General features: G+C 43.8%; 1 protein-coding gene across 1 annotated transcript; it reads right to left on the minus strand.

Annotated features, from left to right (window-relative positions):
- Nucleotides 1–30: 30 nt before the first annotated feature.
- On the minus strand, nt 31–10,607 carry SCCPDH (saccharopine dehydrogenase (putative)). Its single transcript, XM_041404488.1, has 12 exons — nt 10,316–10,607; nt 10,030–10,142; nt 9,116–9,196; nt 8,531–8,660; nt 6,911–6,960; nt 5,330–5,460; nt 4,660–4,777; nt 3,623–3,742; nt 3,438–3,494; nt 2,384–2,495; nt 1,485–1,566; nt 31–1,037 (listed from the first exon to the last, which is right to left on the minus strand). Exons 1-12 carry the CDS (start codon nt 10,524–10,526, stop codon nt 932–934), a joined length of 1,311 nt encoding a protein of 436 aa, XP_041260422.1. The 5' UTR covers nt 10,527–10,607; the 3' UTR covers nt 31–931.
- Between the last annotated feature and the right edge of the window lie 2,115 nt (nt 10,608–12,722).

Below are 12,722 nucleotides of genomic sequence, written 5' to 3' on the forward strand. Positions count from 1 at the left end.
AGAATAATAAAGGTCAATGTGATGCAGCTGTAGGAGATAGAGACTTTTATGACCTTTATATATCTCAGAGTAACTTTCATAGTTTTTACAAGTTCTACTGATACAACAAAAAAGCCTCTACACAGAAATAGAATTTAACGCATTCACACTCCTGAAAATCATGAAGGCTACCTTTCAAATATTCCCGTGACTCAAAGCTTCCATTGCCCACAAATATAAATCCAGAAATCAGACAGCAGGATAAGACACTCTTATAATTCTTAGGCTAACAGCAAAAAGCAGGCTCATCAACCACAGTATCAAGTAGTGTGAAACAGGCCAGAGTGCCCTGAACCTGGATCATATCAGGTCAGATTCCAAAAACAATCAACAGAACAAGCCTCCTTCTTTACAGAAGCAAAAGCACAATACAGTTCGTGACTACTTACCTAACTACAAACTACACATAGATCTGCACTTAGAATGATTATTAAATAAAGATTAATTGAAGATGTTAATAAAGACATATACCAAACACACATTAGGAATAACTAGTAGCTTATTTGCTAAGGCACTTCTGTTTCCAGGCTGCCTGCTTTATATAGTTGCAGAATGGGGCAAAGCAAGGCAGCTATGCTTACTTGTGAAGCAGATGCTATAGTGGATCCACGAAGTAGGAAGTTGAACTTAGGTAATGAGATTAAGATTCCCAAATTAGTACCCAAGAAGTTACCAATTTAATATGTCTGTGAATTAACACTCAATACCCACCCTTTAGGGGTTTGCTCACTACAGCAAATACTATTATAGCTTTTAACTCGAATTTTCTTCTGTTTCTGCTGCAAACAATAGCATAGTCAAACTGTTTTATGATTAGGCTTTTGCAGCCCAAATGGGTTTTATTAGAGTTAGACCCAGTAAAGGTGTTAGTTCATACAGTTGTGTTCTGACTTCAGACTTCAGGCTTGCTAATAACAGAGAACTCAACACCACGCTTGTTGAGGCGATCAATCAGTTTTGTTTTCGAGAAGGCAGCTCCTGGAGAATATACACCACCCCTGTTAGTGAAAATCAAAAAGGAGAAACATTAGGGACACAGTGATTGAGGGACACCTTTTTGTGAAGCTAGAGATGTGCTTCCCTGACTAAGAGAGAAAAAGCCACTTAGTCCGAGAAGGGAGTGGGTGAGGAATTTGGCAGGGTGGTTATAATCATAGGTTCATTTCTGCATCCAGCAAGCTCTATAGAAACCACTCCATTAACTGCACACATAGACACTGATGCAAAGACCTGACTAAAAGCCTGTGACTACATCCTTTCAAACTGATTGGCTGGTGAAGAGCAAGTGGCTTTAAATCAGCTTGCAGTGAAGCATTTCCCTTGCACAGCCAGTTGGGTGAGGTAACACAAATCCACAGAGCTGATTAAGTGTATTCTCAAAGAGAAACATTTGCACACAGTAGCTTTAAGGGAGAGCAAGCTGCTCAGCATGAGAAGGTACTTACCGTTTAGGCAGAGAAGATGCATCTTCCAGAAGAGATAGAGCTGCTTGAACCATTGCAATTGGTGTAGCAACATATCCAGGCTCTGACAAAAAAACAAACCAAAACCCCCCCATGAAATATGGTGCATTGAAATGTAGAGTGTAATCTTGCTCTTCCCTACAGCATTCTGGAGAGTAATGTCTTTGGCAATGAAACAGCCTTTCCCATTTAAGAACAGCTTTTTTACCTAGTAATCAGACCAAGTAGCTGGTGAAATCCTTAAGATGTAATCTAAACAAATACTGCTTCACATAATGGCCTCTAACCACACAACTGTGAGTGACCACATCATGGTGACAGAGGGCTTTCTGACACAGCAAGAGCTTTCCCCACCCTGTACTTCAATTCAGAATTTAACCATGCAACACTTGCATTCTGCCACATCTCTAGCTATTTAAAGAAGCTATGCTACAGTAACTCATTTCTGAATGTACATTCTTGGTCTCGCCAAACTACAGTGTCATCTCCCCTCAAGGAATGACCTGAACAAAAGTATGTAATAGTCAGAAATCATACTGCACTGGACCTGTTTAAGTTCACTCTCTGGGAACTGGAAATAAACAAAGTACTAAGTCCAGGCTGTAACAACTAAAAACTACTCTTAAAGCCCTCTTCCTTCAAAAGGTCTGCTCTGCAAAAATGAAAATCAGACCAGGGAAAGTCAGAGGAAGGAGATTTACAAGAATGCAAGTGAACTGGCTACTTCAAAAACCAGGTCACAATGAATTCTACTATCCATGTTAATACACTGTAAAGGCTGTTGGCTTTGTTCCTGTTGCAAGTGCTTCTCAAGGGTGAAAGGGACAGCAGTGCAATCAGAAACGTATTTCAGAGCAGGGAATGCTAGGCAAAATACATACCTGGTCCTTTCACTTCAGTGCAGATCTTCACATTTGGTTTGGCATTCTGGGGATCTTGTCCCTCACTGTAACCCTCACCAAAAAAAGTCATTGTAAAAGAGGTTCCATCCAGCTGTAATGGACAAGACAAGCATGCTCACCAAGAGAAAATGACTGCTACCAGGAAAGCACAATTACTAAATAAAAGTATCCAAATTCTATATATAGAATTTTGCCAAATACTATAATCCATTTACACATGAGAGGAATTATTTTGAATTACTGCTTAAAAGGTATAATCTGAGTTTTTAATTGCTTCCACTTTGTTGCACTGGCCTTGTACTAAAGTCTGTTTGTTCTCTCAGTCCTGAGTTTCCTGCCAATCAGTCTCCCTCGGTCATCACCTTTGATAGAGTGCTCTGAGCCATCCATGGGAATACATCAGGCCCAGCAACATTATCCATTTATTCCTCATAGGAGTTACACACACTTTGATGTCTAAAAGCAGAAGGCATAGTTATTTAAATATCCAGTAACTATCTAAACAGGCACACACAACATGCATTTGGACGTAGGAGGGAAGCTGTATGAATGGAGGCTGAGGTTTCTTGGTCTGATCAGCCTGGAGAAGAGGAGACTGAGGGGAGACCTCACTGCAGTTACACCTTCCTTGTGAGAGGAAGAGGAGGGGCAGGCACTGATCTCTGTGGTATCCAGTGACAGGATCCAAGGGAATGGCCTGAAGTTGTGTCAGGGAGGTTTAGACTGGATATCAGAAAAGTTTCTTCACCCAGAGGGTGAAGAAACTCCTCAGGGCAGTGGTCACAGCACCAGCCTGACAAAGTTCAGGAGGCGCTTGGACAGTGCTCTCAGGCACATGGTGTGACTCTTGGGGTGTCCTGTGCAGGGCCAGGAGCTGGACTTTGATAATCCTTGTGGATCTCTTCTAACTCAGAATATTCTGTGATTCATTTAGAAATTATTTCTTTGAGGCTAAGCAGTTGACTCTAAATTAATATTCCACCATTACCACAACAAATGTATTCTATAACTGTGGTAGAAAACAGTCAGTTACCTGCTTCTGGGTTGGTCCTTTCTTTGTGAAGCGTCCAGCAGAGAAAAATTCTGGGTACTGTATGAATAGAGGAGAAAAAAAAAAAGCAGAAAAAGACAAAAAAAGACCAACAGTAAATAAGAGGGAGAAAAAAGATATCTCCAAACACTAAATTATATATAATAATTTGTGCTTTGAAAACTTACTTTTGTCAGAAGTTTTCTTCCAAAGTTAAACTTCACCAGAAGAAAGAACAACATGCCCAGAAACATCAGCTTGATAACAGAGCCAAGACCACCTACAGTCGCGTAAGCGCCATACTGGACCTGAAGCAAGAATGTATTTTCAGTGATAGGATTTACATTAATTTTTTTCCATCAACTGATTTTTATAAATCAATCTACCCCCTAAGTAAGATGCAATTATTTTGTACAACATACATCGGTTTAAACAGGGCCTTAAACAATTGTCTTAGTTCTGAGGAACTGTTTGAAGAATGCTTCCCTTTATCATTCATTCTGGGAAGACAGTGTAACTACAGAGTGAAGAGGGAGCACACATGGTACACAAAACTTTACACGAAGATGTGCTTTTCATCCAATTTCAGCCTTCTTTCCTTAGATCATTCCTTTCTCCTCCTTATGCTTTTTTTAAAGAAGAACGGAAATAGCAATGGCAAGCCTTTCTCATTTGTAGCTTCCAAGTGCATTTTTAAGCACTGTCTCACCCTCATTGCTTAACTGATGTCTGTGATTCTGCACAGCAGTTACAGAGATTGTTGGTGCTCATGTCCTCTCAGGAAACCACGGAAAACAAAAATTAATCATCTTTTCCACACCATTACTTCACACTGCCTTTACTCTGCACACTGGAGACTCAAGCATCAAAGAAATCTTAAGATATAACTGAGCATCATATGAATTCTGTATCAGAATATTTACTACACTGTACTGAGCTGGCTGTAGCTACCACTGACTACAATTATGATGCTTTTAGAAGCTCTGCTGATACAACAAGAAAAGTCTCTGCACAGAAGCAGAATTTAATATATTTATCATGAAGGCTATGTTTCAAATATTCCTGTGACTCAATATTTCCATTCCCTACAAATACATGCCAGAAATCAGACAGCAGGAGAACCCGACATGACAATCTCGTAAGTATCGTGTTACCAAAGGCAGGCTCATCAGCCACAGTCTCAAGTAGCATGATACAGGCCAGTGCACAAATAACAGTAACTTACAGGTGTTTGCTGCAACTCGGTGTGCAAATAACGCTGAGTTCTTTTCACAACAGAACCATCAGATCCCATGAATGTAATGCAGTACTCCTTGAATTCTGGACTGTAAAACATAAATCCTCTGCAAATGAAAAAAAATTAAGTCAGAAAAAAAATGTTCCAATCTTCAGACAAACTGAAAGAAACTGACCACAATGGCCTTACCATTACCAGTTTTCTCTCAAGAATTTTTCTGACATTATCTCTTTTCACTGAAAGCAAGCAATTACAAATATATCCCTGGCTCACTTAAAATTCACTACATATAATTCACTACATATAATTCACTATATGCACTATATCAAGGATATATCTGATAATCAATATAATAGTCTTTGCATTTTTTCCCCTCCATTCTACTAATCACTTCTGAAATCAAAAGTTTCCCATGTCACCAGAAGTCCTTTAGAATGCGTTAATTTTGAGACCCAGTAAATGCTGGGACATGTTCTCTTTTCAGTAAGATATGAACAAGGCAGTAAAACTGAACTTCAGTTCTACTAGATGAGCATCTATATGTTCATACTATACTGAAGTCCTAATTGTATCTTTTTAGTATTTAGTGCTGTAGCAGTCTGTATCGTAAATACTGGAACTATTAGGAGACTGTATATTCCACACCTTATGCTTATACCTTTTTTTAAGCTTTGTACCAACTACTGGAACAGGGGCATATCCTATCTGTTTTCGAAGCTTCTTCAGGCTGGCTTCATCTGCAAGGCCATAGACAGCTGATTTCCAGGTCCCATCATGTACACCAAGACCCTTGTGACATACCATGAAACAATAATTAGTTCAGTATTTAAAGGTTTCATGGAATATTTTAATAATATTAGAATCACTACATGTATTACAATTATTACATATAAACGTTATGATGATAGTGTATTGAAATGGTGTGGGTTGACCTTGGCTGGATGCCATAACTCCATAACTCTCCTCCTAGATAAGATAGGGAGAGGAGAAAATAAGATGGAAAAATCCCTTGTGTGTAAAGATAAAAGTGAGTTACTAAAGCAAAAGCTGCATATGGAAGCAAAGGTGTAGTAGTAACAAATGCCTCCCCACCCCCCTACCCCACCCTTCTCCTCCTTTCCCTTAGCCTTTATTGCTGAGCAGAGCTCACGCAGTATGGAACATCCCTTTGGTCAGTGTGGGGCAGCTGTGCGGGCTGTGTCCCCTCCCAGCATCCTGCCCAGCCCAGCCTGTGAGGTGAGGGGGGAATGCTGCAGAGACAGCCTCAGTGCTGTGCCAGCACTGCTCAGCAGTAGCCAGAACACTGCTGTGTTACTGACTCCTCTGTAGCTGCCACACAAAGCTCAGCACTGTGAGGGCTGCTGTGGGGAAATGAACTCCAGATCAGCCAGATCCAACACAATCTCCACCCCTCTTTCCACATGATCTGCAACACACTCAGGACCCACAGAATTTAATAAATATCTGTAGCTGTTCTAACCATCTCAGTGTAGTTAATTCTCGTTATTGAAATCCCTTCTTACCAACACTTTGAACTTTTGCTATATATTTAAATATATGTGCTCATATCCAACATATAGATTTATACATTCCCATTAACTACTATCCCCTGTTGCTTAACAGATACTACTCTCCCATTCCATGGGCTTCCTCCACTCCTCCAGATGTTTTTCAGAACTAAAATGGTTTGTAAGGCAAGATGGATGCTCATGTCAGGAGCAGTAGTGTTTGGTTGTTGGGCATCAAAACTGACTTGGATCATTGTTGCATTTTTTTAACAACAGCATTACAATTATTACATATATTACACATTATTACAATTACTACCCACAGGTATTATCATTACATGCATTAAAGTACATTGAAACAAACTTCCCCCCACTAACAAAACAAAAAACCCAAACAGCCTAACACTAGGATTACTAGCAATACACTCTGGACCTGTTACAGTTTCACTTGTGTAAGAATCCTTCCCACATGTCTGCAAAAGCAAAATAGTTCTTGGAACAGCTTACCAGAGCAAAGTGTAGGTAGACAGCTCTGCAAACAGACCTTACAAAAGGGGGTTTGCTTAGGATACTTTTAGTAGCTACTAAAGAATAAAGTTCTTAGACTTATCATCAAAGACCTGCCAGCTTGCTCCTTGGTCTGACTTAATGTAGCAACAGCTATTGTGACAGGCTATGGTGATGTTATCACAAATACTCCTGAGTTTCAGGAAGGAAGAAACCCAACTAACCTCAGGCCCAGATTTCACTGACAGGAAACTCTCAACAGCAGTTAAGGTACCTGTAAGGGAGGGGAAAACATTACTTGGCACATGCAGTCATTAGTCTACAAACCCAGAGAAAGCCAGAGAAGACTCGAAACAGCAGGCCACTGACATCAGCAGCTGAAAAAGCAGAGTTACATCTTTATCTCAAAGCAAAATAATGTAACATTAAGATGCACAGCTATTTGAGTTAGCAAGTATTACATTTCTTGTGTGAATTACTTCAATACAGGTCACTAGTATTACCTCTATTCATTAAATTATTTCATTTCTCGTATTTAATTAATGAGATAATGTAAAAAATTAATTGAAAAAAAGAAGAAAGTAATATTGAGAGCCACATTCAGTTTTCCTCCAAGTTTCAAAATAAAGGAAGATGTACGCGGTGAAAGCAAATACGAACTTAAAAATTTTGGTACACCCAAACTACAAAAAACCCACCACCAAAAAAAAAAACCCACAACGCCCCCAAAAACCCAGAAAATATTTAATTTTAGCATAGCTTAAAATAGTGTTCTGCAAAGAATGCTTAGTTTGATGAACAGCAGAACATCACAATGCCTCCAAATTCTGATTTGTTTTGCTTTGCTTAGTTCCTTCTGAGATTGGAAAACTGTATTTGTATGGATAAATTTCAATGTAGCAAGCAACTGGATAGACAGAGGTAATGCCATAAAGTCAAAATAAGAAGAGATAAAAGACATCTATTCAAAACAGGTATCAAACACCAAATTACAACCTCATGAACATCCAGATACTTATTTCCATACCCTGTTTCTCCTCCAGTCAGATCTGAATTTTCTTCAACTGAATGCTGACTCCAATGTAAACCGATCCCATTTAGCAGCCTTTTTAATAGTCCATAAAAGCAAAACATTTGGATACTCTTATGGGCCCTCCCAACTGAAAGTCAGACCTGATGAACAGAGTATCCTCATCTGGGATCAGGATCAAGTACTATTTACATAGAATTAAATCCTCTCACAGATTTTCTTAAATATATTTCTCTTTCAGTTACCCTCTAGCTGCTATTACAGTAAAGTGCTACTTACACTCACAAAGCAGCTTCTCAGAGCTTGCAGTTGAAAAAGGAAACTTGGGAAACCTGATTACCCCCCAGTCTGTGTACCCCTTCCCACTGTCTCTTCCCTACAAGATTCTCACTGCACAAGAGGCAATTGTGCTGAGGCTGCCTAGGGACATCCACACATTGGCTGAGCAGCCTGCTGCTCACAGCTGAACATTCTGTCCTCTCAGATTCACGGAATATTCCGAGTTGGAGGGGACCCATGAGCATCATCGAGTGAATGGCCCTCGTGGGGATGGAACCCACCACCTCAGTGTTGTCAGCACCCTGCTCTGAACTGGGCTCATCACAGCGCCTCTCAGTGAGCAGCGTCACCATGACTCCTCCCCTGCCCCCTGACCCATCCAGTGGGAACATGTGCTTGAAACTGGTCACCTGGTAAAGGCAGGCAAAAAGAGACACAAAAGGAGTTCCCACAGGACCACTGCTGCTTTAGGATACCGGATGAGAACGCAATCTGCATTCTTTTTCCACCATAAAAATACACTTATTCTAGTCACCTTTCAGCTTGTCTCTGGTGTACAGCACTCCCATATCCGCCGGTATGGAGTCAAAGCCACAGCTTCCAACGACGTATACTCCCTTTTCTGCAGCTTTCTCATTGTATTTCAGGTACATTCCTTCCAGAAACTGAAACACAGCCAGAACAAGTATTTTAAGCTGAAATTCATTCTTGTCCATAGCCAATATTAGCCATCAGTGCTTCACTGTCACATCATAGCACCCTCCATGCTTCAAACCACTTGCAAGTATCTTTGACAAATATATACCATTCCTGGTCTGTAGTATGAAAGATTCACAGCAGTGAAAAGTAGAAAATTCCTATGTAGTATCATAACAGAGGCTTGAAGCAGATTCAGCAATTTGGGACCTCCACAGAGACCCAAAGAAGCTCCTGTCTTAAAAGAAAATTATACAACCAAGTATAGTGTACTTTAAAATAATTACTGCATCTTCAAATTGTAGATCAGGAGGCAGAATATGTCTTCATGTTCAGAAACAGAAGCAGAAGCATGAAACAAACTAAATAAACACTCCTTTTGCAGAGCCTTGATACAAGGTAATGGTTTTCTACCATTACATACCTGGGGTTCTCCACTAATGTCAATGCAGCTTGCACCATTTTCAACACAAGCTTCTACCACAGGTTCTCCAAAGAATCTATACTATAGAAGGAAAGAACACCAGATGTAAAAAAAGAAAACCCACACACCACAACTCACCCAGTGTGCTTTAGCTAAAGTATATCTCTGCAATAAAAGTGAACTTGGTGCCTATTGATTTTTCTAAGTGGGGCTAAAATGCAAGAGCACTTCTATTTCTTGGGAGCGTGGGGAGAAGAAAACATAAACTTCACTGTTACCAATGGACCTTGCTGCGGACTATTGCACCTGATTTCTCTCATGAAATCAGCTCAGATCACCAAGACCAACTGAATACTGCCACTAATTTCACTTTACACCTTCTGCACTCTTATTATCAGCGTACTCCCTACTTAAACACTGAATTTCCAAGACACGGTCATGACCCAACTTCCATCTCGCACACTCTGATGCTCTCTGAATGCACTGGAATTACTGCCACTCTAAGTTTTAAAAGGGCCAAGCGCTCCTGGCACCAAGCCTGTGGGCCCCTTTTCCAGCTCCGTGCTGAACCCTAGCACCACTGACATTTTGGCCCAACTCAAAATTGCGGCCAAATTTTACCATCAATATCTTAGGCTGCCTGTGAAAGACTGAAAACCAACTCCGCTGTATTTCAGTGTATTTTCAGTGAACGACACCACCTGCGACAGCGGTGGGAAACCCTTCGGGCCCTGCAGTGCACAGCTGTACTTGGGACTCCGGGGTCGAGTTCCAGGAGCTGCGCTGTCCCCGCGGGGCCGTGCAGCTCTCCGTGCCCGCTCAGGCGCGGGCAGCCCGGCCGCCCGCAGCCGAGGCGCGGCCCCGGGGAGGATTCCGCCGCGGGGGCACGGCCCCGCCCGCATCCCCGCACTCACCGGGCCCACGCAGTTCAGCACCACCCGGGTCTGCTTCGCCATGGCGGCCAGCGAGCCCGCGTCGCTCACATCGCAGAGCAGCACGCCGACCTCCTCCCCGGGCGCCGCCTTCCCTGCGCACGGGAGACCGCCGTCACCGACACCGCTCCGCCCGGGCGAGCCCCCTCGTCCCCGCCGCAGCGCCGGGGCGAGCCCCGCTTCGCTCCTCAGCCCTTCCCCGCACACCCGACCCGCCGGGCCTCCCGGGCAGCGGCGCTGCGCCCCCCGCCCCGGCCGCGGCCCGTACCCAGCCGCTCGGCCGCCCGCTCCAGCACCGCCCGCAGCTTCTCGCGGCTCCGCCCGGCCACGGCCCAGCGCAGGCGGCCGCTGCACAGCTGCCCCTCGCCGGCGGCCGTCGCCGTCGCCGCCGCCGCCCGCGCCACCTCCTCCACCACGAACTGGCCGGTGAAGCCCGAGGCGCCGAACACCACCATGTCGTAGACCCGCCCGGCCGTCATGGTGCTACTGCGGGCGGCCCTGGGGCGAGCAGCCGTCGTACTGGCGGCAGCGCCGGGCAGCGCTGGTACGACGGTCCCGCTCCGCCCCGCCCCTCGCCCCCCCGGGCTGCGCCGGTGCCCGCCCGGGCCGTGCGGGGCCTTTGCTCGGCCTGCGGCGGCGAGGGGGAGCCGCAGCCTCCCGGGGCGTTTAACGGACCAGGAGGGAGCAGAAGTGTGCCAGGGTGCGGCGAGGGGGATGCAGCCCCGCGGCGTAAGCGGCGTTTACAGGGAGAGGCCCTACAGAGTCACAAAATGGTTTGGGTTGGAAGGGATTTAAAGATCAACTCGTTTCAACCTCCCTGCCATGGGCAAGGACACTTTTTACTCGACCAGGTTTCTCAAAGCCTCATTCAACTTGCCCTTGAAGGCCTTCAGGGACGTGACATCCACAACCCCTCTGAACAACCTGTTCCAGAGCCTCATCTCTGTTACAGTAAAGGGTTTTCCCCTAATATCTAATGTCAACCTGCTCTCTTTCCGTTTGCACCCATTCTCTCTTTTCCTGTCACTACATGGCCTTATAAATAGCCTTGCCCCAGGCTGCAATTAGGACATGCTGAAGTTTTCACTCTTCCAGGTTGAACAATCCCCATCCTCTCAGCCGTTCCTCATAGGAGAGGTGCTCCATCCCTCTGATCAACTTGTTGGTCCTCCTCTGGGTCACCATTGTTTGGTCCCAAAGCAGACATCCTCTCATGATGAGCATGGCTCTGTAGGCATTTCAGCACAGGTAATACAGGTGGTCAGAAGACTGTTACTAATAAAAAAGAGAAATTTAATGACCTGGAAGCAAAATGAAACACTGTTCCCCCACAATTGCAGCAAATATTTATGTTATGCTGAACAACAGAAGCAGAACCACACAACATGTCAGGTTCCTGTTGCAGCAGGGAGAGCCAGTGGTCCTGCAGGCAAACTTCATTATGGAGCATCCATGACTGCATGGAGTGATGAGGCCACGTTTTCTGTGTTTTCCGTGGCCAGGCTGCTCACCTGAATTCCAGAGGCTTGCAGCAAGTCACGCAAAGGGAAGCAGCCTCGTGAATCCTGCTCACTGGCCCATTTTCCCAGGGAGCACCTACCATATTTAATTGTTCCCAACAGAAGCCTGTCTAACCTGTTTAAAATCCTCCGGTGATAGATGCTTTCATACTGTTCCTCAGGCAGTCTCCTCCTGCATTGGTTATAAATATGGATGGAGACAAGAAGCTAGATCTTCCGATCTTGTAGTTTTAGCCCCATACTATTTCTCCTGTTTCTTGAGGACATTGGCAAAAGATTTAATCCCTGAGGAGTATATAAAAAGATGCTGCAGAGCTGGAAGCTGCTGTGCATCTTCTTAGTCCTTATTAAAAAGATTCCTTTGATTTTTTTTTCCTTACAGGCCACTTTGAACATACATTTCTCCTGCTCTCTTCTGAACTTCAGCTGGTTTACATTTTTTTTGTAACGTAATGTCCAGTACTAGACCCCACGTTCACCCTGTCAGTGTGAAACTGATTGAGAAGGTTATGTGATATGCTGGAATTTGCATCTGTTTCTACATGACACAAACACTTGCCTTCTTTTTTTCTTTTGCAAGTGTCACATTGTTGCTGCACCTACAGGTCATGATCTGTTCCACCTCAGAGGTTTTTCAAATTACTGCTGCCTAGCCAGTCTTTTCCCATCTCAGATTTGTACTGAAGAGTAATGATCTTTCTGAATATATGCTAAACATCTCATCTCCAAGGCAGCAGATCCTCTCCTCCAAGCATCAGTATCAACTCCTTGAGTAGTGCTGAAGCAGTTGTTTGTAGGCCTACACCATCAGCTGTGTCAGTGAAACAACTCAGTCTAACAAAAAACAAAGAGTGGGGGAGGGAAAGACAAAGACTTTTTTGTGCTCCTTTTTAATTCAGATAATTTTGTTGATCTGATTTACAGAGCAACCCTGCAAAACCAGTTTCTTGTGTATGAGGTCACTGAACATCATCAGTCAAGCTGTCTCTACTACCTTCTTCTCCTTCCTACACACCAGGTTAATTTCCATCTGTGCTCACAATACTGTGGAACTCCTCTGAGTTACTTTGCCCTTATGCTCAATTTTTCTCTTCTGCCACCAATTGTCGGAGCGAAGTCTTCTTTGAGGCCACTGGTTTTGGTCTTCCATTCTCT

Source organism: Onychostruthus taczanowskii, unplaced genomic scaffold (assembly GCF_017590055.1).
Source record: "Onychostruthus taczanowskii isolate IOZ18803 unplaced genomic scaffold, ASM1759005v1 scaffold21, whole genome shotgun sequence".
In the NCBI taxonomy this organism is placed as follows: domain Eukaryota; kingdom Metazoa; phylum Chordata; class Aves; order Passeriformes; family Passeridae; genus Onychostruthus; species Onychostruthus taczanowskii.

Excerpts from the sequence above, each read along its gene's own strand:
- SCCPDH (XM_041404488.1), bottom strand. The coding sequence starts at position 10,526 with ATGACGGCCGGGCGGGTCTACGACATGGTGGTGTTCGGCGCCTCGGGC. Across the intron at positions 4,778-5,329 it reads GGTACAAAGCTTAAAAAAAG|AGGATTTATGTTTTACAGTC; the intron begins GTATAAGCATAA and ends TTTCATTTGCAG. Across the intron at positions 2,496-3,437 it reads AAGGACCAACCCAGAAGCAG|CTGGATGGAACCTCTTTTAC; the intron begins GTAACTGACTGT and ends TGTCCATTACAG.